Below are 27,690 nucleotides of genomic sequence, written 5' to 3'. Positions count from 1 at the left end.
TTTTGATGATACTTACTACCATTTTTGGATTACATTTGCATCTTCGTAGGTATAAACATTAATTTAACATGATTTATAGCATATTCATGTGAATCCTACTACTTTAGTTTTTATTTTTGATTGGAGATATTAGGGCTTTTAAACCGTACAATTGTTACAAAGAGTCTATCATACCTCCAATAGTTAGAGTAAACACAAAGGAGATTTACGTAGTTGACAATCAATAAGAAAAAGACATTAGTTTCAAAAGTTAAGTTATTGTAAGGCTGACAACACTTCTCCCCCTCCCAACTGGTGGTAATCCTTGGCAAAGTCTTTGAATGGTCATCATGTTACATTAATGTCTCTTTCCCCTTATATGGTTGAAGTTCTAGTGGAGAATGTTCATGATGTGGCCATGGAAACCACAAGAAAAATTAAACAAAAGAAACTTAACTAAAGAATAATTACATAGGAGAAACTTAACATACTTGAAGATCAAATTGGAAAGAAAAATAAATTCAATCTTTTTAGAAAATCCTACAATATTTTAGTAGAAATTTATAAAATGTTTGGAAGTTATGGAAGATGAAAAGAAGTAGAAAGACAAATGCATGTGATTAATTAACTTATGATTATGGTAGTTTCGCTATATGTAAATATTACATGAATTAAATTAAACATCGTCAAAATTTACGGTAGTGTACCTTAAAGTATTTAGTTACATTAAAAATATGTTTTTTTTAGTAGTGCAGAATTGGCCTTTAACGTCATCCAGTAGACGTCGGATCATAAAATAACCAACGTAAATTATTGACCGGTGGCATGTTCGTAAATAAGTTGGACACATAGACGTTCGTAAATTAGTGAGGGCTCCGACCTCTAGGCGAGAATAGACGTCGGTGCCCTCTGTGTCTGACATCTTGTTTGCTGTTAAATCAGAAATCGAACCCGCGGTTACGCGCACTTCATCGTCTTCCTTCTCGCCTTCTCTCTCCGCGGCATTGCATTTCCAGGTGCGTTTTTGTCTCTTTTGATGTGTTTAAACTTACTTTTACTCCGATTAAATTAGTCTTTGATGGATTATCTTCCATTTGAACCGATTAAAATGAGTTTTCGTTTTGTTTTAATGCAGTTTTTCTCGTGTCTTTGGGTAGCGTAGTAGCATATTCTCCCTTTGCTAGTTTCGTTGTAAGAAAAACTTGCGTCTTTTGGATGTCTTATAGCGTTTCAACCCAAAACCGAACTTGGGTCCTTGCCTAGTTCTCATGTCACTGTATTCGTTTTCATTGCCGGTTGGAATGGAACTAGGCAAGGACACAGATTCAGTTTTCGGTTGAAATGTCATAAGAGGTCCAAAAGACGCAACCTTTTCTATGACGAAACTAGCAAAGGAAGAAGGTGCTACTACGTTACCCAAAGACACGAGCTGCAGTAGACGTTGGTTAATGTCATGTCCGACGTCTATAAAGACGTCGGACCTGTGGAGTCCGACGTCCTATTAACGTCATCCATAAAGACGTCGGATCAGAATCCGACGACAAAAACCCAAAATAACAGACATCTAAAACTCTTTATGCACTAGTGTCATGTCTCTTCTAAATATATTAATAAAGACGGTGAATGAATAAGACATGTAATGAATAATAGCCAAAGTAATATGACAACAAATCAAGGCCTTATTAAAAAACATGTGTTCCAACAACATATAATAAACCGTTATTAATAGGCTTTTTAATCATCGTTAATATATTTGATTTGATATATCACCACGAAATTTTCACAAGGGCAAAAAAGTCAAATAAATATATGTGGCTTCAGTTCATTTTTGGTCTAATAGATTTAGGATGTGACCTGATTCAATTTAGATTGTATCGACCTGTAAACTCACGAGTTTATGATATTCGCTTTATAAAATAGTAATTTTATTTATAAAATTAAAAATAATATCACTATGTCAGTATAAATATGTATATTAAATCAGTAATTTAATATGAAAATAATCTTATTAAAAAATATCTAGTTTACCTTATTGAGTTAAGATTAAAATAGCTTGATTGGCACAATAATTATTGATGGCATGGGAGAGATTTTGAAGATCTTATTTGGAAAATTAATGGCTGAAATTAGCCTAGTACAGTGTGATTTGACACGCGGCCAACGCTAGGCTGAAACGAATCTAGTACTATGTGAATAGATTGACACGAGTATCATAGGCTCAAATGAATCTACAACAAACGCTTGGCTCAAATTAATCCGACACAACGGACAACGTTAGCCTCAAATGAATGCAAGGTTCTGCATAACTCTTGTTTCCCATAATCATGTTAGTTATCTTCGACCACCTTACTATGTTATATTATGGCTATAAAGTAGTTGTAAGAGTTCTACACAGTAAAAAATGGAACAAGATTGAATAACCCAGTAGCTAGCCAATATTCTGTTTTGTTAGCACAGTTTTATATCAAGTACCATACAATAATTCAAACCTCTTCCTTCCCTTCAATCTTCTATTTTTATTTGACGGATAAAATTTTAAATAAATTGCATATTAACTAAGATAAATAAATAATTGTTTATACAGTATTAATTAAAATCAATAAAATCAATTCATACTATCAAAAACCAATTAATAAACTTAAATGTATATAGTATTAACTAAAACAGATAAATAAACTTAAACAATATTTAATAAAACAATAGTTAAGAATAAATAAGAGTTAAATATGATTATATTTGACCACAAAATTGGAATTTATTCGATCATATAGATACATTTTAGTTTTTAAATGTTTAAAATAAATTAATATAATCTTCTTAACTAATTATATTAATATCTTTTATGTGTTAAACTATATTTCATGGGGATAAACAATTTAAACAATGTCGATGCCGATTTACATGCAAAAATATTCAGTGTAGTTATGGTAGTAATATTATAGGTTTAATATCCAATTTTGTTCCCAGTTTGGTTCGGAAATCTCAATTTAGTCTCTCTATATAAAAGTAATTGTAATGGATCCTTACTTGTAATTATGTGAGTCAAATTAGTCCTTTCCGTTAAATATAGGCAAACGGAGTTAATGGGCTGATGATGTGGCAATAGTCACTGATTAGGTGTCAACACGTAATTGAGATTGTGCTTACGTGGTGTTAGGGCACCTGATTTTAAAATTGGGTTTTAATTAGAAATTAGGGAGGTTTGGACGTGCGATGAAGATGAACCCCTCCCTGGGTTGCCGGTGTCGGAGAGAGCAGACAGGATCGGAGAAGTAGTGACACGGTGGATTGAGTGTCTTCATCCTCACTGAACCATTTCGTTCCCCACTGGAACCTCCCTCCCAACCACATCATCAATTTTCGTTTTCGACACCATCCACCGAGAACTCCCTCGGCGTGTCACTCCCCCTTACCCGCAATCAACCAAACTCAGAAACTCAGAAACCAAAACAAAAACCCATACTTCACTCTTCGTTCTCCCATTTCATCTTCATCTTCTGTTTCAAATCAACCATGAACCTTTTCTGTGCTGTCAAAAGAAGTAAGCTTTGTGGGATTTTCCTGAGAGGGGTTGATTTTCAAAATGGCCACTGCCAACCCCTTTGTTTTATTGGGCGACGACGCGGAGGACCCATCGCAGTTGATCGCGGCCGAGCAGTTGAAGGCCGTCGCGGCGCCGAAGAAAGAGCAGGGCAAGGTTGGACCCCACGCGGGTGCGGTGGCTCAGCAGAGCAAGCTGGCTCAGTTGCCTTCCAAGCCAGTTCCTCCCACTCAGGGTGTGAGGGAGGAAAAAAATGAAACCTCTTATGGTGGCCGTGGAGGTGGCCGTGGAGGTGGCCGAGGAGGTAGACGAGGATATGCACGGGGGCCTCATCGTGGCAGTGGTCGTGGTCGTCGTGGAGGTTTTAGCAATGGTGAAGTTGATGATGATGGGTGTTGATGACGCGAAGGAATCGGAGATGAAGGCGGAGGAAGACCCTCCCTTGGGATCACCGTTTTCGAAGGGAGAAGAGTGAAGACGGTGGCGTCGTGGCCGGCAGTGGTTCTGGTGGCGCGAGTTGTCGCCGGCGAGGCCAAGGCGTGTTCTGGCTGAGGCGACGGTGGCCGGTTCTGGCTGAGGCGACGCTGAGCTTATGGGTCAGAGCAAGAGACCTTGGGTCTCTGGAGAGTGTTGGATCTGGGTGAGGAATGGAAGGGGTCTCTGGAGGTGCCCTAACACCACGTAAGCACAATATCAGACACCTAATCAGTGACTACTGCCACATCATCAGCCCATTAACTCCGTTTGCCTATATTTAACGGAAGGGACTAATTTGACTCACATAATTACAAGTAAGGATCCATTACAATTACTTTTATATAGAGGGACTAAATTGAGATTTCCGAACCAAACTGGGGACAAAATTGGGTATTAAACCTAATATTATATATATTAATTTTTAAAGCTTTTCAAATTTGAGAATGAAAATGTATCAAAAGTTAGATAATTACATAGTCACTAAAAGTTGAAAAACTAAAAATATATTTAATCTTTAAAGCATACTAGTTAAAACCACTACGTATATTATTGATTAAAATAAAAGTAATTTAAAATTAAAATAAATAAGAAACAACCTTTAGACATTATTATGTAATATCTTCCTATTTCATGTCTCGTATAAGTTATTTACTATTATATATTATTAAAGATGACAAAAATACCTGTATTAACATGAATTTGTGGATAAAATTCATGATAGATAGTGGATAAAAAAATATTTTAAAATCTATTTATAAATGAATCTAGTGTATATTATATTATTTGTACCGAGGAGTATTCCAAAAAAAAATTAAAATTAAAATTTAATTCATATTTTATTAAATTTAATTTAATTGCAATTAAAAATTAATTTACTTTTATTAGATTAAATTTATTTAAAATTAATTTTTAATTTATATTTTATAATATTCCTTTTATAATTTAATTTTAAAAATTTATAAAATATTTTTTAAAATATATGCAAGTACTCACGAATATTTATAAGTTTTAAAATACTTATAAATACTTTTTACAAGAATATTTAACAAGTACCTTTTGTTCTAAATAAAAATTATCCACGTTGAATTCCACCCGTTATCATCCAATATATTACCCTTTGTCAGCCGTAATAAATTAAAATAAACGACGATTAAGTATTTTTATGTTTCTTATAAACGACAAGACACACTAATCCTTAATTATCAATCGATTCTAAATGGTAAGATATTTTTCATTGTTGGTTATCCATTTAACGATATAGGGCCCGCCACACCTATTTTTCATGCGACATATAATTCAGTTTTAAAATTAAACGTATAAAGTTTTCCACCGGTAGAAATTATCAAATATATGTTGACAATTTCTGTCCCGACTCAACAAAACAACCTCGTTTAGCAATATATCTTTCAAAATAACTCTACTTTTACTTTAAAATTCAACCGAGTCAGCATAAAAGTTAGAAGTGATTTTAAATTTGTTACTAAAAATATAAGATATAAAAAACCACGAGGAAGTTCACTTTATAAGAAATGATCATACAAGTGATAGAAGAAGAAAATAAAAAATAAAAAACAACATAAGATCCTGAGTATACGTAGCAGGGACATGAACAGTTGAAGAGTATCGGGGACATAAAATGCAACAAATTTGAGAGTTGATTAGGTTAACCATGAGAATTGGCTAGCTGATTTATCAAAGCCAATGCATTGTTGGTCAATTGTGCTACCTGCACAACTTGACCTCTCACAGTGCTCTTAATGTTTGTAGCACCGGTGGCAGTCTCTTGGAAGCCATCGGTGCAGGTGCTCTCATCCGTCAGAGCAGCACTCACCCACGTTTGCACGTCGCTCATCGTCATCTCAAAGTTCGACCCTCTAAGATGACTCATCTCATCGATGGACCTTCTGAGTTCATCCACCGAGTCACCCAGCTCCTCCACACAGTCCTTCATCGCCGCCACCTCTCTTGGCTTCAGCCCCTGTCTCTTTCCCAGCGTCCTCATCATTGCCGATGTCGATTTCGCCGACGCAAGAGTCACGTTCAGGGCCGTCCCAGCTAACACCACGCGATTTGTTTGGATCAAGTCTGCATGCTTCACCAGGGAGCTGTAGCAGAGTGTTGGATACGTTGTTGAACTACAAGATGTTCTGATGAACACCGTGCTCGCTTCTTGGTATGGTCTTTCACTTAGTCTTCTGCCACCGTGTGCGGCGGTGAGACTAGAAGAAAGAATTATGAAAAGGGACGTGATAAGGTGCTTGCAAGATATGGCTTCCATTGTTTTCGTATCTTTGGTTGGGTGGCAAAAATGGGAAGGAAGTAACCTATATATATACAAAAATTCAAATGTATATTCTATATATGTTGGGAAGATATTTTTGAGAAATTCCGATTTTCTTAGGAAGAAAATGAAAAGATTTTTAAAAATTGGATACCCAACTAAAAATTTATTTACTCACGCTAGCTCCAATAATTTGGAGCAGTGGGGTCAATTTAAAGGCTTAAAAATGACTAGCATGTGAGTGGGGTCACTTTAAATATGAATCTAAACTGAATGAAACATTTTATTTTGAATTGAAGTTGAGGTTGTGATTCTTTCCATGTTTCTGCATAGTACGTAGAAGTAAAAACTTGCAATTTTCGAATCAAGCATTAAATCTCGTCCTTAACATAGACTAAATTATTTATTTATGTGTGCTTCTGTCTCCTTCCTACGGTTGTTTAGCTCAGAAGTAGTAAAACATATAAATGTACTCTCTCAGGGTTCAAAAACTTGTCGGACTTCGTACGGTACAGTTGACTCACAAGTGGCGGCGGCGGCGGCGGCTAAACGTTTTAACCTGCATGGTGGCTGCTTCCTTAGCCATCCATTGCTTCTAACCAAATAGTCTCTCTCTTCCTATTTAGTCATTTAACTTCCATCGGTTGAAATTTGACCTTTTTTTATACATTTTAATGTTTAATTTTTAAAAGTAAATTAATATACTTCTTTTTTATCATTTTAAACCATATTTTAGTTGAAATATGTTAAAATTGTACAAACAACAATTATTATCCTAAAATATATTTAATATACTTGGATTAAGAAATATATTCTTTTATTTCTTAAATTTTATATAAAAATTTAAAACATGAACAAATTCCAATTTCGTATTAAAATTTATCAAAATTAAAAATATATTTAATCTTTATACATTTAGAATTAAATATAAAGTTAGATGAATTAATATATCGGTTAAAAAAAAATTAACATCATTTACTTTAACTAACTATATTTAAACGAAACTTTTTCATTTTTCTTTTATTAAAAATTTAATTACGAATAAGAAAATTATTAAATAAATGAAAATATTTTTGTTTCAAAGTATATGGTTAAGATCAACTGTCCAAAATCTGATAAATTGTTTAGGGTATACGAAGAAGGTAATCCGATATTAAAATCAGTTTAATACTGACTATTTCTATATTAATAATATCATAAATTAAATCACATACCTATTTTATAAATTTTAAAATAAATTTTTGATTAAGTTTAATTATATCAAATTTTTGAATAATCAAATTTTATTTCTAAATTAATAAATATTAAAATGAATTTTTCTGATTCATTTCATTTCCATAACCGTCGAATCACTTATACAGATCTAAGTAAAGAGTGGACAATCATATAATACAATTTGAAAATCAATCAAAGATGATGAATTAGTTAAGACTTAGTTATATTTGAATTAGTAATTCATGAGATTTGTACATATTTAAATTATATAAAGAGTAACTGCTACCATCAGAAGCTATCAGTAATGAATGATTGGAAGAGAGAGGAGGGAGAGTGGCAGAAGATATTTTGGCAGAAAAGAAGAAATAATTTTGTAGTTTGTGAATAGATGTGGGGTACATCACCATACTTTCTTTTTCAGAAGACGCTGGAACGTCTACATACGTTGATGATGCTGACAATTGCAATCGAAATCGAGAGCGAAAGATAACGAAATTAAAGGTTCAATTATTTTGCTGAAATAAATTACCTCATTAAATTTACAGACAGAGAGCTCCAAGAACATACGTTTTCCTTTCCTCGTACTGTTTCTTCCGAAGCGATAACAAAATTCAATAAAGAAGGTACAGTAATGTCTGAAAGAGAAAGTAGGGTTTCTGAAATTTGAATCCATAAAAGTATATGAATCTGTGATGTAATGAGATAGGATCGTAGAAGTTTGGAGAGGCTGCTGCAATTTAATAATCATGAAAATGAAGAAGAGAATTTGAATTTTACTCTTCTCTCGGCCCCCTGTCTCCCTCCATTTGCCAATTTGCAGACTTCATCGATTTTCTAATTATCCATTACAGCGTCAACGTCTTCTCTTTTTTTTTTTTTTTAATTTACATCTTACTGCTTTATTGAATATAGTATATAAACTAAATATACTACATAACTTAATTTAACACATAAAAAAATTTCACATGATTAAATTAGAAGAATTATGTTTATTATTCTTTTAGATTAAGAGATAAACCGAGTCAAAATTTCAGGTTTAGACTAATTCAATTTTAGACACTGAAAATATATTTAAATTATTTTAAAAATTAATTATTAAATATTTTTATTGTAAAAAAATTAATTTGTTTTATAAGTTTATAAATCTATTTCATAACTTTTACTTTTACTGTAATATAATAATTATATTTTAATTAATAATCAGTATGAGACGCGTATGTTTGGTCATTTTTTTTCTTTTTTAATTTCTATTAAGAATATTAATATAATTATTATTATTATGTTTAAATAAAATATTTATTTATATTATTTATTATATTTAAATGTTATGTATAATTATGAATATAGGATTTAAATAAAGAGTTTGATAATATGAAAATAATTAAATAATTAATTAAATGTATTTTTATTTTTTATAATAAATTAATAAAAAATAAAAAATATTAGTTTTTTAATATTAATTTTCTTTTATGTTAAAGTAATGAGATACAGAAAATACAACTAGTAATATCAAATAATGGATTATACTACTAATAACTATACTAATAATAACAATAATAGCAACAATAATACTAATATTAATGATAATAATTTAAAATAATAAGATTAAAATATATTATTTTGTTTATTTTTTATATTTTTATTAGGAAAACTAATATAATTATTATTATCTTGGAATAAATAATTATATTTAAATGTTATAATTATGTATAGTTAAAAGTATAATAATTAAATAAAGAGTTTGATAACATGAAAAAATTAAATAATTTATTGTAGAATTTTTTTAGAAATAATGTTACATTAATATGATATTTTATGTTAAAGTAATAATAATACCGGATAAGATTGACCAGTTAACCATCAAACCATCAACCTGACAAAGAATGTCTGAACAATCTTCCAACAAACTAGACAATTATTCATCAAATGAGACGTTTTTAACATGATCAAAGTATATCAACTCTAAAATTTAGGTGATAAATTATAAAGCTTAGATTGTCATCTAACAAATAATTGGAGGATTTGAACAGAATAAAAGTAGATAAACCATAAAATTGGTTAACTTAAATATGATTATTCATGTTTGAGTCGTAATTAAGTCAACATTAATTAAAAGTAGACTACAAAATCTATAAAAAATATTTAAAGTAATAAAATAGGTTATGTATTGATTATATTATTCATTACTCGTTGATCTGATATTGATATCAACATACTTTTTGCATATATCATCTCAACTATTTAGATAACGTGTGAACATTTAAATGAATAAAACTTAAACTTTAAACAATATGTCAAAAACCAAACCGTTAACCTTAACTCCATGTCCGAAACAACATTAATTTTCTTTTACTAAATCAAATCTAATATAATTCAATTGTATACGTTTTCTCAAATTAGAGAAGAAAAATATTTTAAAATTTTTCAACTGAACATTTTTTTAATTCTTCCAAAACAAGCCAATTTTAATAATTATGATCCTTATGTTTGTCATCCAAACTACAATAAACACATTTAAGAACAATTAAGATATATTTCTCACATTTAATAATAATTAAATTATAATTATTGTCTTTCATAAACACATCTTAATTGTTTTCAATTATGTTTATTATACTTTGATGATAAAGATAATAGTTATTAAAATAAATTTGACTTATTTCCACAGAATTAATACGATGCCCAATTAAAAATATTTTTTTATCTAAGTTGAGAAAACGTATTAACACAGTGCCCAATTAACATATTGTATTCGATTTAATAAAAAAATTCAATTTATTAAAATTTATTTTTATGTTGATATTTGGAGTTCGAAATATTAATCTGGTTAGTTGAAAAAAAAATCATCGTATTAAATAATTTAATTCTTGACTCAATTTTATTGTGATTTGTTTATTTTATTTTAGAATATAAGAAATTTTCAAATAAGAAAAAATATCTTTGTATTATTATTATATGGTAAGAATACATTTGGGAAGTGACTCACTATATATGAAAATTTTAAATTTTTATCATGTTGAGCTTAAATAGAAAACATAAGTATCAGGGAGTTAATTATATATATATATATATATATATATATATATATGTAAATCTAAGGAAAATATGGATCGAAATTCAAGTTTAAGCTTCGTTAAGAGAATCGAAAGTGATGATTTCAATTGATAAAGGTTTTAATTTAATTTCACACTTGAAATTTGGGGTCTTGTGATCAATTTAGTAACACTCGAAGTTTTTAAAATTATATATTCAGCATTATATGGTCAATTTTAGTTGTAGCAGTATGAATATAGAATGTAAAGTAACTAGATTTTTGCATTTTACATAATAAATTTAAATCCGGAAGCAACGAGATAAAAGTTTTTTGTTTTAATTTCGTTTGAATTAGTTTAGTTCGCTCGACAAATTTCTAAAAATTAAAATTAAAAAGCTGAAATTTATTATTAGCTTTACTCCTCCCCACCCTCAAAATTACAATTTCTTTCTCAAAGTATTCATATTTTTTTTTTCCATTTTCCTATCTCTTAAAAAATATTAACACGTTATACTTACTCATATATTTAAGTTTAAGACAACAAGATTTGCTTTTGATATATGAGCCGTTTATAATGTTATTTCTCACCATAGGATCCGTTCATAATTTCATAATTAGTAAAAATATTAGCTAAAATGAACTATATTTGAAATTGAAATTATTTATTGAAGAATTGCAGATGCAAAGTACAGTGTTGCTGTAATGTTTTGTAAGAGCTAAACGATAGTAGGTTTGCTCAAGTAAGCCAAAACACCAACAAAAGGAGCGTTGAGATAGGTGGTTGGTTCTGTTTGGCCTGGATTGTAACGGGAATCCTGAAAGGAATCGTTATATGCTGGTCCTCCGACAAGGGCTCCGATTAGGATGTTTGGATTGGGTTTGTCTGATTTGAAGTATACATTTCCATCATGACATCTAAGGCGTTTTGGGTGTGCATCCAAAGATGGCAACACCGAACCACGATGATGAATCTTCTCAGGATACTTTCTTCCAAAACCCACCATGTATGACATTCTTTCTGGATTCTTTCCCAGTATGTAATCAGCTTGACTTTTAGCTATATTAATCAGCCTTTTTGAATCCACCATTTCTTTCCCACAGACTATTCTTTTCTTCATACGATCCATCAATCGCGCATAAACAATCAAGAGAAATGACAGAGCCGTTACGTTTTGTAGATTACATACTCCCTTTCTGAATAGAAGACCACCTGATCAAATATAACAACATTAGTTATAGTACAAGAATGACATCTCAATCATTTTTAATGCTATCTAAACCTTTTGTGTACGAGAATGTTTTGGTAGGTGAATTCGGCACCAAAGAACACATAAGTGCATCTGCATTAGGAATGAAAAGGTGTGCGCTGCCTGGATCATTCATCGCCCACTGTCCAGATTCCAAGGATTAAACTTTTTAAAATCATCATCAACAAACATGAATCAAAAGTTGCATGAATTTATTATGAAAGACAACTAACCTCAGAAACAAGCACATTTATCCCAGCCACTTTGGCATCCCATCCAAATTCGAAAGAATCGACGTTCGCTGTTTGAATGTTTGATTTTACAAAATCCCAATAACTGGCCATTTTCGTGGCTTTATACAACCATGCTGCTCCCCAAGCCAAGTCATCCTGATTTTTGCATGATAATTTATATTTTTCTGAAACAATTATGATTATCATATATATGAGAGTGTAAAACTAACACATACCATGTAGTTGTTATAGTCACAGTAGAAGGGGCATGCTGCTTCACCTACGCTGTTGTTATAAGATCCACGATATTTGTTTGCAAAGTCAAACACCTAAGTAAAAAAGACATCAGTGTTAACTAATTACAGTATGTGAGTATGTTAGTATAATTGAAATCATCATAATAATAATAATAATACCCGAATAGCTCTTTTGAGAAGAATGTTGGAATAGGAAGCATGGGTTGTCCTAAATGCGATCGAAGATGCGGCAAGTGCAGCCGCAATCTCAGCAGACAGTTCTGAACCAGGCTTCTCTTTAGTGAGATAGTACGAGGTTCGAGGAGTGTCCATGTCTTCTGGTCTCTCCCAACAGTCGTGGTCGGCGTATGGTTCGCCCACTTGTGCCACAACCATATTAGGAATGTTCGTGGCTTTCATTAAATAATCAGTTCCCCACCTGATTGCATCCAACGCATTCTTCAGCTCTGAACCCATCAGATCTCCAAATTCTACCACACTCCAAGCTAGCATAGTCGTTGTGAATGCCATTGGAAAATGGAATTTTACATTGTCGCCGGCATCATAATATCCACCCACCATGTTCATCTGATGTCATCCCGTTTATAGAATATAACATTAACCATATTCTTATACCTCTCACAAAATATTAGTATTAACTAGTAATATATATTTCATTACTCATATGTTTATTTACTTACATTTCTTTTAGTTACGTAAAAAGATAAACTAGATAGGATTTTAAAGAGAAAAAGTGAAATAGTTACACGAATGTCCGAGCCATCAGAAAGTGCAGAATCTTTGCGCCATTTCATGCGTTGGGAATGTGGCAACTTGCCAGACCTCTGACCTTCGAAGAATAAAATGCTCTTTCCTAATGCTTCTTTATAGTTTATTGCATAATGTGCTCTTGTGACTGTTATCATCATTGCCACCATTATCATTCTTACTATACATGATGCTTTCGACATGGCTACGCTCCTTTTCCAATTGCAGCTGCTCTGCAACAGTATAAATAACTGTATATAAAAGCAAAGAAAAAATAATATTGACTACGTAACCCCCCTTTAATTCCTGAATTCTCAAACTACGTAATCCCCCATTAATTCCATTATCACACTTTAAATGTCTCTTCATTATTATTACACTCATTTCATTTCATCATAAATGTCTCAGAAGTTATTCACTTAATTACCATTAAAAACTTTTCTGACAATTTATTGACTTAATTAATACTAAAATTATAATTTCATTTGTTAGTGGACCCAAGGGACACAATCACTATTGAGCCTAACATCACACACCAACACTTAACAATCTCTTTAGTCTTAGCATATTAAAAATGTAAGACTAAAAAGGTATTGTACCAAGAAATGACCCAATTGACATTAAATCGATTTTGAAGGTGTCATTTTTTTTATTTCTTTCTACATCAATGGATTCTTTTCAAAATAATCTTCTCTTTTATTTTCTTATTTTTTTTTTCTCAATTTCTTACATATTTTACTTACTTTTAAATAGAATGACAAATAAATTGTTCCCTACTCTTAAATGGAATGACAAATAAACTTGTTTCCTTTTGACAGAGAATTTTCACATTGATTAGGTATGAATAATTATTTATTTTTTTAATTGAGATGAAGATGTGTATGTACATAACTATCTGTGCCTCTCCCAATACCTATCCAAATATTTATCTTCACACATCCTCGTCCTTTATTTAAATTACTAAATACTAATAGTTTAATAGCTTATTAGATAATTTAATATATATATATATATATATATATATATATATATATATATATATATATTGATTGAAAATATATATGAGATAACGAAACTCATTCACCATCCTCCTTTGTCATCCCAACTCCTAAATCATAAACACTATCTTACATAATTAATAATAAAAAATCATCCAAATTATTTGTTTTTATGATTATTTTTAATAAAAATTATTTTATAGTTTAATAAATTTTTACTAAAAAAAAATGGATACACACGTAGTGCATGTGTTTCTACTATAGGACCTCTAATATGATTTCAATATTCACACCACAAACTCATTAATTTTAATTATATAGATCACATATTATACTTAGTCTTATATCTTTAAATTTAAGACAACATGATTTATTTTTCATATATGAGCCATTCATAATTTAATTTTCCACCAAACGATTCGTTCGTAATTTCAAACATTAGACGAGTTTTCAGCTATTTGTAAAAATAATAGTTAAAATCAAATACATATTTTATTTGAAAGACTATGATGAAATTTCTAACTTTATTTTTATACTAAGAAACATTAAAAAGAACATAGAAACTTTTGAAATGTGTAACATCCTCAAAATATAGCATAATACTATATCATAGATTAATCATATATAATAATATGATAGATCAGTTCATTAAGAGTTAGTAAAGTGTTTAACCATTACAGTTATCCAAAAATAACCATAAAACTAAAATTTTTACAGAATATCATAAGTTTGATACAAAACATAGGAATAAACCGAACGGTGATACAACACACTATATAAGCCGATCGGTTTGCAAAAGGAATACTAAAGCTATTGACCAAACGGTCTAATTCAAAATTATACACAACAGATGACCGAGCGGTTATAACTTAAGTGACAGGATCTTCAGCTTCTAACACTTGCTCCACCGAACACTCGTCACCTTCTGCTCACATCCACAAAATGATCATCGCAAGGGAAAAGAAAACCGAACGGACAAGACAAGACAGAACAAGAAAATAGGGTAAGCTATTGTAATTTAATTATAAACAGATATATGCACTTCATGCAAGTTCAATCCATATGAAACCAAATGATACATCATACAACAATGAATACAATTCATCACATACAACCAAAACATTATAATTCATATAAAGATATATAAACCGAACATTATGACTTGACCATCCGAATTGTATGAATATGTAGCTACAATCGTTCTTGCATTTGTGGTAGTGTAACAGCTGACACCAATCAAGCTACTACCCAAGGTTAATCCCATAATACCTACCTTGGCACCCTGAGGTGGTAGGACCTCCTGTCATTCTCACACATGAGTTACTCCTCTCTGCTTGAGAATGAGTAATCACAGAATATCAGGATAAACGCCAGCTTAGCATATCCATATTCATACTTTACAATTCCACAACCATCCATGAGACATTCCTCCTCGGAATTCTCTTCCACAATATTTGGAAGTATAAATCTTCAATTCTTAACATACACAATCATTCATCAATTACATTTTCACACATAATAAAGAGAAAACCTGTGAACGTTGGAAACCGAACACCTTCACACTACCCAACTGAGAGAAAAATCGAACGGTTTATAAGAGACAAAACAGAAGAAATGACCGAACGCTATTACTGACCGACCATTATAGAAAAGCTAACTACTAAGAACTTAGCCCAAACCCAAAGACCTTATACCGAACACTAGTTTAATATTATAACACTACGATTAGACCGAACCCAGTTAATGATTGAATATGTAACACAGCCGAACGGTCAACAAAACAAATCTCTGAATAACACTTCTTAAACCAAAACAAGATATTTTTCTTAATTTCTAACTCTCCAAACGTGATTTCTAATTTATTTTAAACCTATTCCACTGAACCTATTACTCATTGCTCATCACTCACATTTTCACACACTCTCTTCTCTCACCCAGATTGACCAAACGTTCTACAATAGAAACTCCAATCCAGTTTACAAGTCTCAGCCAAACACAGAATTTGAATACAATTCAAGCAAACATACCATCATTCATACATGCAAACGTTCACACATCAACTTCAAATACAGAAAAATATAATTAAACCACTAGCTTCCCTTTCCTTGAATAAACGAGACACTTCCTAAGCTTCCACAACTTTAACTAACCAGCAACCACTTCTAAAGCAACCCACTACAATTCCGATCGGTGAAAAGGGACCAACCAGAGGATTAAAACAGAAACAGGTTCAGAAAAAGATAGATGAAGAACACATGCAAGCTGAACAGTGCTTGTATGTTCCAGAAAATACCGAAACTTAAAAAGAACTAATGAGTTTACTTTACCCACTTCACACAACAACTAGATTGATGGAAAAGAACTTCTTGTCACCAAGGAAGAACTCACACACAGCCTAGATGATGATCAAAAGAAGGATAAAGTGAGGATATTTAGAGAGAAGAAGGAAGATTGTAGAGAGAAGGAGGAGAAACTCATAATTCTGGAGAGAAGAGGTGCATGCAAAAGTGGCTCAACGTTTGAAAATTTTGCTTATATACTTTCGTCAAAAACCAATCGGTCAATCAGATGCACACACTTGTTTTTCACTTTTTGAATTTTCTAAACCCTCGTACTAACACCTGGATTCCATTAAAAGCTGAATTTAATGGTTCTAACAAAATGAGAGAATAAAATGAGTAAACTTTTAAAATATTATCCACTGACAGCAATAAAAGATACAAAAAGAGAAAATACACTAGAGAAGATTTATGAAAACTGATAAGAAGTAAATATATATAAATAATAAAAAGTAATATTTTGACAAATACATATCTTTTTCATTTGACATTTTTTTAAACATATATAAAAATTATTTTTTTATAATCATTTTTTTATAATGTATGTGAAATGAATGGAAATGTCTCTCACCCTAACATTACTCATAAATTATTTATTTATTGAAAAATTACATATACACAAAGTATATTGTTGTATTGTTTGAGACATATATCCTTATTGTTATAGATAGTTGTTGGTGTAATGTTAGGCAAGAACTAAACTATAGTGGGTTTGTTTAAGTAAGCCAAAACAGCAACAAAGGAGCGTTGATGTAGGTGGTAGGCTCTGATTGAGATACATTGAAGCGAGAATCCTGAAAGGAATCATCTTCTGCTGGTCCTCCAACAAGGGCTCCTGTCAGGACGTTGAGATTGGGTTTGTCTGATTTGAAGTATACATCTCCATCTCGACAACGAAGGCGTTGTGGGTGTGCATCCAAACATGGCAACACCGAACCACGATGATGAATCTTCCGAGGATACTTTCTTCCATAACCCACCATGTATAACATTCCTGCTGGATTCTTTCCCAGAATGTAATCAGCTTGACTTTTTGCGATATTTATCAGCACTTTTCTTCACACCATCCATCACGCGTGCATAAACAATTAAGAGAAATGACAGAGCTGTTACGCTTTGTAGATTACTTGGTTCATTTTTTAACAGAAGACCACCTGATAAAACATAACGATATTAATTATATAGTACATCATTTTTAATGCTGTCTCAAACCTTTTGTCTACGAGAATGTTTTAGTAGGTGAATTCGGCACCAAAGCACACATAAGTGCATCTGCATTAGGAATGAAAAGGTGTGCGCTGCCTGGATCATAATAATGTTAGTAAAATTGAATGTTAGTATGTTAGTAAAATTGAAATCATAATAATAATAATAATAATACTGGGATAGCTCTTTTGATAAGAATGTTGGAATAGGAAGCATTGGTTTTCCTAAATGCGATCGAAGACGCTGAAAGTGCAGCTGCAATCTCAGCTGCAAGCTCTGAACCTGGCTTCTGTTTAGTTAGAAAGTACGAGGTTCGAGGAGTATCCATGTCTTCTGGTCTCTCCGAACAGTCATGGTCGGCATTTGGATCACCCACTTGTGCCACAATCAAATAAGGATTTTTCGTGGCTTTCATCAAATAATCAGTTCCCCACCTGATTGCATCCAACGCGTTCTTCAGCTCTGAATCCATCAGATCTCCGAATTCTATCACACTCCAAGCGAGCATTGTCGTTGTGAAAGCCATTGGAAAATGGAATTTCACATTGTCACCAGCATCATAATATCCTCCCACCATGTTCATCTGATGCCATGCAGTTCATAGAATCAAACATACACAATTTTTAATTACCAAAACCACGTTTAACTATTATATGTATCATGTAACGACTACTTTTGTTCATATATTCATTTATAAGAAATTATATAAATAGATCATTTAGGCTATTCGGTAGTGTAAAATTATTTTCAATTTATGTATATTTTTTAAATAGTCTATAGCATAAACAATATTCTTATACCTAGTATTAACTATTAATATATATTTCATTATTGATATCTTTATTTACTTAATTTTTTTTAGTTACTAATGTAAAAAGATAATTACACGAATATCCGAGCCATCAGAAAGTGCAGAACTTTGCGCCATTTCCTAATGCTTCTTCATAGTTTATTGAATAACGTGCTCTTGTAACTGTTATCATCATGGCCACCATTATCATTCTTACTATAAACGATGCTTTCGACATGGCTACGCTCTTTTTACTATTGCAGATCCTCTATTCTACTCTGCAACACTATAAATATAAATATAAACATATTGAAATATTTCTAACAATTGATTACTTAAATTTCTTTCCTTTGCATGTGGGCTTAAAACTAAGGTCGAATACTCTTTATTTATAAGGACATCTTTGTTGATTTAAAATCGATATTAAAAACCTATCTAAGCCATTATTAAAAATTGTGTAATGTTTCCATCAATTAATTAGATTCTACGGAAGTTTTACACTATCAATCAATTAGAAACTGTGAAAGATAATATATAGAAAATCAAATCAATTATTAATTATATTTGTAATATTAAAGTTCTGACAATTGCATTGGATATTTACGGTGATATTTTAAGGTAACTATAGCGATTTTCAAGTTTCATCACTTTCTATTTCTTTTTACGTATTCATTAATTTTAAAAAAAAATTATTCTTGTTCTTTGACCAATAATAATATGTTAGGTTTCATTATTGATCTGGTCTTCCAGTTTCTTAAGTTGGTTCAATTTCATTTGGTTTTTCTGTGTTCAATTTAGCTCTTTCCTTATGTTTGAGTAGATAACATTTAGATAGTAATTAAGAAAATAAAGATAGATTTGAGAGAAAATAAAAATGAAAGTAGAGTTTATTAGATTAAGAAAAATTGATAAAAATGGAGCGATTTAAAATTAAAGTTTATATAGATTAATGAATTATGTGATGAGTTTTATAAATTTAAAAAAATATTTTAAATGATAAAAATGAAATATTACTATTTTAGCGTTGGTAATAAAAGTAAATTAAAATCATTATAATTATTGTAAATTATGTTAGAATAAAGTAAGTTATTGTTTAAAGTAAAAAAAATATCAAAATTGATCAAAATACTAAATTTAAATGGGATTGATATTAGTTAAGTTTAAAAAATGTTGATGATTTGTTTAAAGAAAAATAATTAATAATGTGAATTTAAATACTTTTTTATAAAAATGTGAAGATGAGACAGTAAAATAATTTATTTTAATAAAAATATTAAAATCAATGAATAAAAAACAAAAAAAAAATATTAATTTAATAAAATGACGAATAAGTTTTACAAATTAAGAGTTATGTAGGTTCTGTTATTTGATGAATTAGAATTATAAATTACCTGTTAACAAACCTTACTTTATATATCTCTTTCTTTCATTCTAAGGTGACACACTGCAAAGCCATGGCCAACATTTCTTCTTCTGCAGTTGAGATCCCATCAAGTCTTACTATCATTGCCATGGCCAACATTTATTATATTTTTATTATCTAAGTATAACTTGTATTTTTTTATTACTTACGTCTTGTGATGCACGGATACGATAGGTATTGAATCTGATACTTTTATTTTGAAAATAATATGGTACAATACGCAATATATACACATTTTAAAAATATATAATAATTTTTAAAAACATGATAAATATATAATTATTATGGTATGAATCCAAATTAAAATTATATGTATTGAAGTTATCAACATGAAAAATATTTTAAGTGAATTTATGATAGTTTACCTAAATATAGACTTTTTGTAATATAATTTATGATGGTTTATTTATAAATTTTTTTGCTATAAGACCTAACCTAAGGGTATGGATGTTTTCTGAATAAATTTAAAGGCTTGACTCTTTGTATAGTCAAACTATTTAATATTAAGAAAAGATAAATAAATATAATAAATTAATAATAGCAAAATATTATTAATATTTAATTGAATAATCCACGTGTTAAAAATTAACATTATTTTAATACTAAAGGAACTAAACTAAAAAAAATTGGATACTAAATAACAACTGTAAATACATAAATAATAATTGTTGTAACTAGACAGTTAACTAATTGTATAAAAGATAACCTTACATCAAGTAATTATCATCATTTAGAAACTAACTAATAACTAATTAATTTGTTTTCTAAAATTGATTCTTTTTACAAAATCTATCCATAGTTTCTTGAAAAAAAATTCAGTTTTATTTCATTTTTTATTATAATTTTGCAACTGTCTCTAGTTTAACAAAAAAAATATTTTAAAATGATATCTTTTATATAATTGAGAAATATTTGTCACAATAATAAGAATACTCGTTTATCTATTAAACCTAAAAAATTTCGATCCTAAATAACAACTGTTAACAATACTTAACTAGCCAGTTGATGTAAAAGATAACCTTACATCAAGTAATTCTCATCATTTAGAAACCAACTAACAAAACTAATTAATTTGTCTTTTAAAATTGAATTTCTTTACAAAATCTATCTATAGTTTCTTGTAAAAATGTTTAGTTTTATTTCATTTTTTGTTATAACTTTCTAACTGTCTCTAACAAAAAAATAGAACATTTGAATGGTGTTAAAAGAATTCCGAACATTAACTTTGGAAGGTCTTTTATCAACCATGAATAATTTATATAATGATAATTTTAGTATTTTTTAAAACTTTAATATAAACCTACGTATATTTTTTTTTTTACAACTCTTAAATATATTTTAACATATCATACTTAATACTCTTTTAATTAATAAGAATATAGATGCATTTTATTAATTTTTTATTAATCTTACAACATTTTTTTAATTTTTAATTTACTAATCAAATATATTTTTTAATTTTTTTAATTTCATCTTCTCTCATTATTTGAAGTTTTAAGATATATTAGTTTAGTATTCTGATTCCATCATAGATTTTTTTGTTTTACTTTTCAAACTTGCGATATATATATCTAATTAAAAAGATAAATCTATAACTACATTCATCTCTAATTAATTTATCATATCAATATCAATTATAAAATCAGGTGATAATCATTTGTTAAAAATATTATTCGTTAATTAATTATATATGAAAAAAAACTGTAATTTTTATATTGATATATATCATATCAATATAGATAAAATGAGGAATCTGTTTTACAAATTAAAAGATAATAGGTTCTGTTTGAATTTGAAATATAAATTAGTCTCTATATATATCTCCTTCTTTCCCTTGCTTTCTCCTTCTCCATTCTAAGCTGACACTGCAAAAGCCATGGCGAAATTTGGTTCTCCTACAACTCACATTGAGGACACAGTTCCTCAAGTCCCATCAGCTCTTACTATCGTTGCCATCGACACTAACTTAACCGTTCTTGAATTCATCAAGAACACATGCAACCAGGATGGTATTCGAGGTTAGATATACTCTCTTTTTTCATACTTATTTCTTGAGAGAAAGCTTTACTCTTTTCTCATGTTGACGCTGGTTTTAACGTTGTGTGCAGTTCTGGCGTGCTCTGAATATCAAAGTGCTGTGATTGCATTACGAGAAAGGAAACAACATATTGATTTGATACTCACAGAGGTTGATATGCCAATCATGAACGGCTATGAATTTCTAGAATTTATCAAGAAAGAACAAGTTAATGTTCCTCTCATAAGTAAGCGACTAGTCCTATATATTTTACTCAAGTTTTCAAGTTTTTGACTTGTTTTACTGATAAAGAATAATTTGCAGTGATGTCTTCGGATGATAGTATGTCTTCCAGAGTGAGGGCGATCAAACATGGAGCTTGTGATTATTGGATTAAACCTTTGCATGAGTTTCATTTGAAGAATAAGTTGACACGTGTATTTCAGAAGAAGTGCATGATTGCTGATAAGCTGCAAAAGGATAGTGGTTGCTTAAAAGATGATGATAAAAGAAGAGGAAGAAGTGATAATTCTGAACTGGCTTCATGTATGGTTCATTGGAGCAATAGCAACTTTGAAGAAGCCGATGTTGTTGATGAATCATGTAATCCACCTCCCACAAAGAAGCCTCGTGTTGTATGGGATGAAAAACTGAATGCTTCATTTATAAACGCCGTCAACATACTTGGAATTGAAAGTATGATATGTTATTTTTATGAAACCAGTTCAGAATTATCACTTTTTGCTCTTATTAAGCAAGCATTGTTTTGTATTGACAGTTTTACTTTTTCTTAATTTGTTTTAGATGCTACGCCAAAGAAAATTCTTGAAATCATGAAGGAGCCTGGTTTAGAAAGATCACATGTTGCTAGTCATTTGCAGGTTAGTTTCTTTTCTATATTGCTTCAGTGTTCCACTCTTTAATTCTCCAATCTCTTATCATTATTTTGAGTTTATGGGGAGTTTTTCCAAATGCTATTTTTCACAGTCATAGTGGCTGAGTGTGAACTGAAATTTTTGATGGACAGAAATACAGAAACTCTTTAAGAAAGGAGCAAAAGAAGAACATGTCATGCGATCCAGAGACACAGATACAGCAGCAACAACCGCAACAGAATGACATGTTTTTCATTTCAGGGAGACAGATAGAACAACAGCATTCACAACAAAAACAGAATGACATGCCATTGGTTTCAGGGAGACAGATAGAGCAACCACAATCAGAACAGAATGACATGTCATGGAACACGGAACCAAGGATGTCCGCAGTTGAAAGAGTTCACTTGCAACCTTGTTCTGCTACTACAATGACAGGTAACATGGTAGAGGAAGCTTTGGCAAATATACAATTGGCTGACAGTTTTCATGCAGAGGAAACCTTGGCACATGATCTGCCTTTAGCAAGCTTTCCTAACTTTGCCAGTAACCAGAATTTTCAACTGGGAACTCTAGATGATGCTTCTCTATGGAAATTATTTTGTCCATCTGATGCAGAGATAGTCGACGATCTCATTATGCAGATGATAAATAATATGGATGTACAGCAACAAAATGACATGTCATTCAACTCAGGGAGACAGATACAACAACCGCAACAGAATGACATGTCTCTCGTTTCAGGGAGACAAATAGAGCAACAACAATCGCATCAGAATGACATGTCATTGCCAAGGACGAGTGCATTGCAACCCTTTTCTGCTACTGCAATGACAATTTTTCATCCTGGTTTTACTGGTAACATGGAAGAGGAAGCTTTGGCATATGGTCATCCTTTAGCAGCCTTTCCTAACGTTGTCATTCCCGAGAATTTTTCAGAAGAACAATCAAATCCAAATAGACAACTGGCTAACAATTTTATTGCAGAGCAAGTTTTGGCACATGATCTTCCTTTAGCAACCTTTCCTAACATTGCCAGTAACCAGAATTCTCAACTGGGAACTCTAGATGATGCTTCTCTATATGGATCACTTTATCCTTTTGATACACCGCTATTTGACAATCCCACTATGCTACAGACAGATAATATGCAGCAGTCGATGCATCATAATCAAATGTATCCAATGAACTTTGAGCCATCTTCCACGATAATTTCTGGAAATCCAGCTTTTGCCTCCCAGAACTACAACTTTGGTATGAACATGGGTCATGGTTCTCAATCAATACAAGATGGAAGTAGCATAGGTGAAGGCATTCTTGATCAATATAGCACTATAGATTCCATTTATCATCCACAGTTTCAAAATGCCGGTTTGCCAAGTGGTGCTGCCAGACGTTTTGTCGCAAGTAATTCTAGTAGCCAAAATCCCTCTGTTGATGATAAATCCTCTCAGAAATGAATCACCACAGGACATGTTGGAGGAAAATGTGTAACTCTTATAACAATTTTTCATTTATGTCACAAGTACGTAGAAATTTCTTTTGTGTTTTTTATTTTTTTAATCTGTGGTAACTGACAGTGTAGCCATACTTCCAGACAATTTTATTATATTTGATTTGAAGTCTTCCTACCATAAAATAACATAATTTCTTTCTTTTTGTAAAATTAAAGAAGTCGTGTCATGTTATCTTTTAAGTCAAATGTTGTGAAATCTTTTCAAACTAACATAATGTTTTGAAAAATTACATTATAATTTTAAAAGCAAATTACTCTAATTTGGTAAAAAAAAAAGCTTAGTTTATCTGGAGAATATTTAGGGTTTGGTTGAAAAATTTTCAACCTATCATTTTAGAATATAATATTATTTTGATTATTAATTCATATATTAATTACTAGCGACTAGTTCACGTTATTTTCACGAAAAAAATCATTTAAATATACGTACGATCAGTACTATATACATATATATAGTATGCATAAATATTTATCAACAAATTACATAAAAACATCTGTATGTTTAATTATCTATAAGAATGACATCTCGTCTCATCTTGTGTTTAGTGTATAATTTCTTTCTTCTTTTACCCCAACCATAATATTAATACAATGGTTTTTATTTACAACTGTAGATGTTGGTTAACTAATCATAAATAAATTTATTTTATGTATATGTATGACTATATACGCTTTCTTATATTTACAATTTAGTAATTATATTAAGAATAATAGAAATAGCCAAAGGCATCTTTTGATAATTTTAGTTTATGTCATAACAATTATTTAAATATATTTATGAACATACATACTTGTTTTCTTAGATTCAGTCCCTTCCAAATATAGAGTAATAAAGACAAATAGTAATAATTAATAATGAAAGTTAGAAAGAAATCAGGAGAGTTTGGTTGGAGAATGAGAGTTAGAATGAATGTGAGTTGAAGTAAGCCAAAACACCGACAAGGGGTGCATTGACGTATGTTGTCGGTTCAGAGTGTACAAAATCTACTCGAGAATCTGCGTACGAATCGTTAGGATAAGGTCCTCCCACGACAGCTCCTGAGAGCAAATTAGGGTTTGGATTTTGGCTTTCAAAATAAAAAGATCCTTCTTTGCAAGCAATACGAGGAGGGTAATCATCCACTGATGGCAACGACGACGCACGATGATGTATTTTTTCAGGGTATTTCGCTCCATATCCTACCATGTATGACATATTCTGTGGATTGCTTCCTAGTATGTAATCCACCTGCAAGATGAACACTTTTAATTCATATCATTATTCTCTGCTACATTACATTACATTACATAGATTACATTCACGAAAATACGTACCTGGCCTCTTACTATTTGTCTAAGTCGGGTTCGAGAAGCAAAAACGTTACCACCACAGTCAATCTCTTTATTTGTCTTCTTCAAATAGCCAGCATAAACCAGAAACAGGAATGAGATTGCTGTTGTATGCTGTAAGTTACTTCCCCCAGGCTTGAACAGAAGCCCACCTAGTTAATTTTTCATTAATTGTGTCAAACGTGATTATATATACTTAAGATTTATGTGTAATTAATTAATATACCTGGAGAGTATTTGACTGATACCGAAGGTGATTCAGGCAGCACACTACAGACAAACTTGTCCGCATTGAATACGAAAGCCTTAGAATTTGAGCTGCTATTAATCAGAAGCTGCAAGATAAGAAACATTAGCCAGAGCAGAAACAATAGTTAATGTATAAAAGAAGAAAATTACTGTTATATATGTATACCTTTGAAAGGAGCACGTTGATGCCAGCATCCTTTGTGTCCCATCCAAATTCAGCGAAGCTTTTCAGATTATGAATGTTTTGATCAATGTAATCAAAGTAATAAGGGCGCTTAGTAGCCTTCAACAACCATGCTGCTCCCCACACCAATTCGTCCTATGTTTATATAATTCACATTTTCATCTTTCTAATACCATTGGAAATGTTTGTAAAACTAGAATCAAGTTTAATCTTGGCCTACCTGGTAGCCACCAAAATCACAATAGAATGGGCACACCCACTGTCCGAGGCTGTCGTTGTATGATCCTCTGTATTTATCAGCAAAATCGAAAACCTGATTCCAAAGAAAACTCTATAAATTAAGCATTGAAGCAAGACAGGAAAATGAACATGTATGGATAAATATTTATACCATTATGGCCCTTTGCAGAAGCCTTGCAGAATAACCAATGTGATATTTCCTGAACACAATAGAAGAAGCTGCAAGTGCTGCTGCAATCTCTGCAGAAACTTCAGAGCCAGGATGGTCCCTGCTAACGGCGTAGGCTGTTCTGGGGGTGTCCATGTCTTCAGGTCTCTCCCAGCAGTTATGATCGGCATAAGGGTCACCAACTTGTGCAAACACTATTCCAGGGATGCTTGTGGCTTTCAGAAAATACTCCGTGCCCCAACGAATAGCGTCCAGCGCGTGTTTAAGATCTCGACCCATGAATTTTCCGAACTCTATTACACTCCACGCCAGCATCGTCGTTGAAAATGCCATTGGAAAGTTGAATTTCACGTTGTCACCAGCATCGTAGTATCCCCCAACCAAGTCAACCTGTTTCATGGCTCATTACCATTCCCTATGCTTCATATTTATTTCTAAAAAATCATTTCCTAAAGATCTATGTAACTTTAAACGAGTCCCCTATGACAAAACAAAGAGTCACTTAACACTTATAATAACATGCACCATATTTTTCTATTAGAGCCAAGTTACGTATTATAATTGTGTCTCTTGTGTGTCAAGAAAGAGCACAATCGAGCATTGCAATAGAAGATGAAGATTGCGAACAGATGAACTTTAAATATAATTCAACTCCACAACTAAACTGACAAGTCTTTTATATATGATGATACTATATATTAATGGATGGTCGGATAAACTCAAACATAATTCTGAATAATGATATTAATAGATGGTTTGAAAGACGGAAACACATGATTTTGGTTTTGTGTTGAAAAGGAAAAATGAGAAGTAATTACTTTTTGAGGGAAAGGAAATGTTGTAGTAATATGTGGAGGGAGAAGATATTGATCATGAAGTGCAGAATCCTTCCTCCAAGTCATCCTCTGTGTTGGTGGGAGCTTCCCTGATCTCTGCCCTTCAAAGAACAATATGCTCTTTGACAAGGCCTCTCTATAATTATGCTGCAAACCTCTTACATTTACAGAACTCATCAATAACAGCATGGTACAGACCAACACTAACCTTAACCTTTGCGGAAAACCCATGTTCTCTCTGTCTACTGAATATTGGTTGGAAGAAGAGGAAAGGGTTAACTAACACATTATACGTACATGCATCGATATCATACAAACGGGCGTTAAATAGACAACCTTAAACAAGCGTATTTCCATGAAAAAGGTCAAGAACGTGAATCGTACGGATTATGGTTATCTTAAAAAGATAAGGAAGAAAGCATTTGCATGCGCAAGAAAAGGTAACTAAGAAAGAAGATTCATAGAAAAAGGAAAACAGAAAGATTGTTGACACAATAAAGAAAGCATG

General features: G+C 31.3%; 4 protein-coding genes and 1 pseudogene across 4 annotated transcripts; 1 reads left to right on the top strand and 4 right to left on the bottom strand.

Annotated features, from left to right (window-relative positions):
• Positions 1-5,491: 5,491 nt before the first annotated feature.
• Positions 5,492-6,313, bottom strand: LOC108340013 (21 kDa protein). The gene has a single exon (XM_017577242.2). It carries the CDS (start codon positions 6,273-6,275, stop codon positions 5,661-5,663), a length of 615 nt encoding a protein of 204 aa, XP_017432731.1. The 5' UTR covers positions 6,276-6,313; the 3' UTR covers positions 5,492-5,660.
• Positions 6,314-11,158: 4,845 nt separating this feature from the next.
• On the bottom strand, positions 11,159-13,254 carry LOC108339802 (endoglucanase 4). Its single transcript, XM_017577014.1, has 6 exons — positions 13,011-13,254; positions 12,424-12,831; positions 12,244-12,336; positions 12,008-12,163; positions 11,808-11,916; positions 11,159-11,737 (listed from the first exon to the last, which is right to left on the bottom strand). Exons 1-6 carry the CDS (start codon positions 13,212-13,214, stop codon positions 11,244-11,246), a joined length of 1,464 nt encoding a protein of 487 aa, XP_017432503.1. The 5' UTR covers positions 13,215-13,254; the 3' UTR covers positions 11,159-11,243.
• A 2,845-nt stretch (positions 13,255-16,099) lies between these two features.
• LOC108339504 (endoglucanase 1-like) lies at positions 16,100-18,473 on the bottom strand (annotated as a pseudogene).
• A 3,170-nt stretch (positions 18,474-21,643) lies between these two features.
• On the top strand, positions 21,644-23,101 carry LOC128196742 (two-component response regulator ARR14-like). Its single transcript, XM_052878272.1, has 6 exons — positions 21,644-21,785; positions 21,876-22,031; positions 22,109-22,480; positions 22,589-22,665; positions 22,812-23,044; positions 23,098-23,101. The coding sequence occupies exons 1-6, from the start codon at positions 21,644-21,646 to the stop codon at positions 23,099-23,101; spliced, it is 984 nt and encodes a 327-aa protein (XP_052734232.1).
• A 1,896-nt stretch (positions 23,102-24,997) lies between these two features.
• On the bottom strand, positions 24,998-27,690 carry LOC108340003 (endoglucanase 4). Its single transcript, XM_052877837.1, has 7 exons — positions 27,165-27,690; positions 26,329-26,736; positions 26,158-26,250; positions 25,920-26,072; positions 25,731-25,839; positions 25,490-25,656; positions 24,998-25,403 (listed from the first exon to the last, which is right to left on the bottom strand). The coding sequence occupies exons 1-7, from the start codon at positions 27,411-27,413 to the stop codon at positions 25,077-25,079; spliced, it is 1,506 nt and encodes a 501-aa protein (XP_052733797.1). The 5' UTR covers positions 27,414-27,690; the 3' UTR covers positions 24,998-25,076.

Source organism: Vigna angularis, chromosome 5 (assembly GCF_016808095.1).
Source record: "Vigna angularis cultivar LongXiaoDou No.4 chromosome 5, ASM1680809v1, whole genome shotgun sequence".
Taxonomy (NCBI): Eukaryota; Viridiplantae; Streptophyta; class Magnoliopsida; order Fabales; family Fabaceae; genus Vigna; species Vigna angularis.
The sequence above is the reverse complement of the archived record's forward strand: the minus strand, read 5'-3'. Positions and strand labels throughout refer to the sequence as shown.

Bases quoted from the DNA above. Each gene is read 5' to 3' on its own strand.
- LOC108340003 (XM_052877837.1), bottom strand. From the start codon at position 27,413: ATGGGTTTTCCGCAAAGGTTAAGGTTAGTGTTGGTCTGTACCATGCTG. The intron at 26,073-26,157 runs GTAGGCCAAGAT...ATATAAACATAG, and splicing joins GTGATTTTGGTGGCTACCAG to GACGAATTGGTGTGGGGAGC. The intron at 25,404-25,489 runs GTACGTATTTTC...TTCATCTTGCAG, and splicing joins GACAAATAGTAAGAGGCCAG to GTGGATTACATACTAGGAAG.
- LOC108340013 (XM_017577242.2), bottom strand. From the start codon at position 6,275: ATGGAAGCCATATCTTGCAAGCACCTTATCACGTCCCTTTTCATAATT.
- LOC108339802 (XM_017577014.1), bottom strand. From the start codon at position 13,214: ATGTCGAAAGCATCATGTATAGTAAGAATGATAATGGTGGCAATGATG. The intron at 12,337-12,423 runs GTATTATTATTA...TTTTTTACTTAG, and splicing joins TTCTCAAAAGAGCTATTCGG to GTGTTTGACTTTGCAAACAA. The intron at 11,738-11,807 runs GTTTAGATAGCA...ATATTTGATCAG, and splicing joins AACATTCTCGTACACAAAAG to GTGGTCTTCTATTCAGAAAG.
- LOC128196742 (XM_052878272.1), top strand. From the start codon at position 21,644: ATGGCGAAATTTGGTTCTCCTACAACTCACATTGAGGACACAGTTCCT. The intron at 21,786-21,875 runs GTTAGATATACT...CGTTGTGTGCAG, and splicing joins CAACCAGGATGGTATTCGAG to TTCTGGCGTGCTCTGAATAT. The intron at 22,666-22,811 runs GTTAGTTTCTTT...TTTGATGGACAG, and splicing joins ATGTTGCTAGTCATTTGCAG to AAATACAGAAACTCTTTAAG.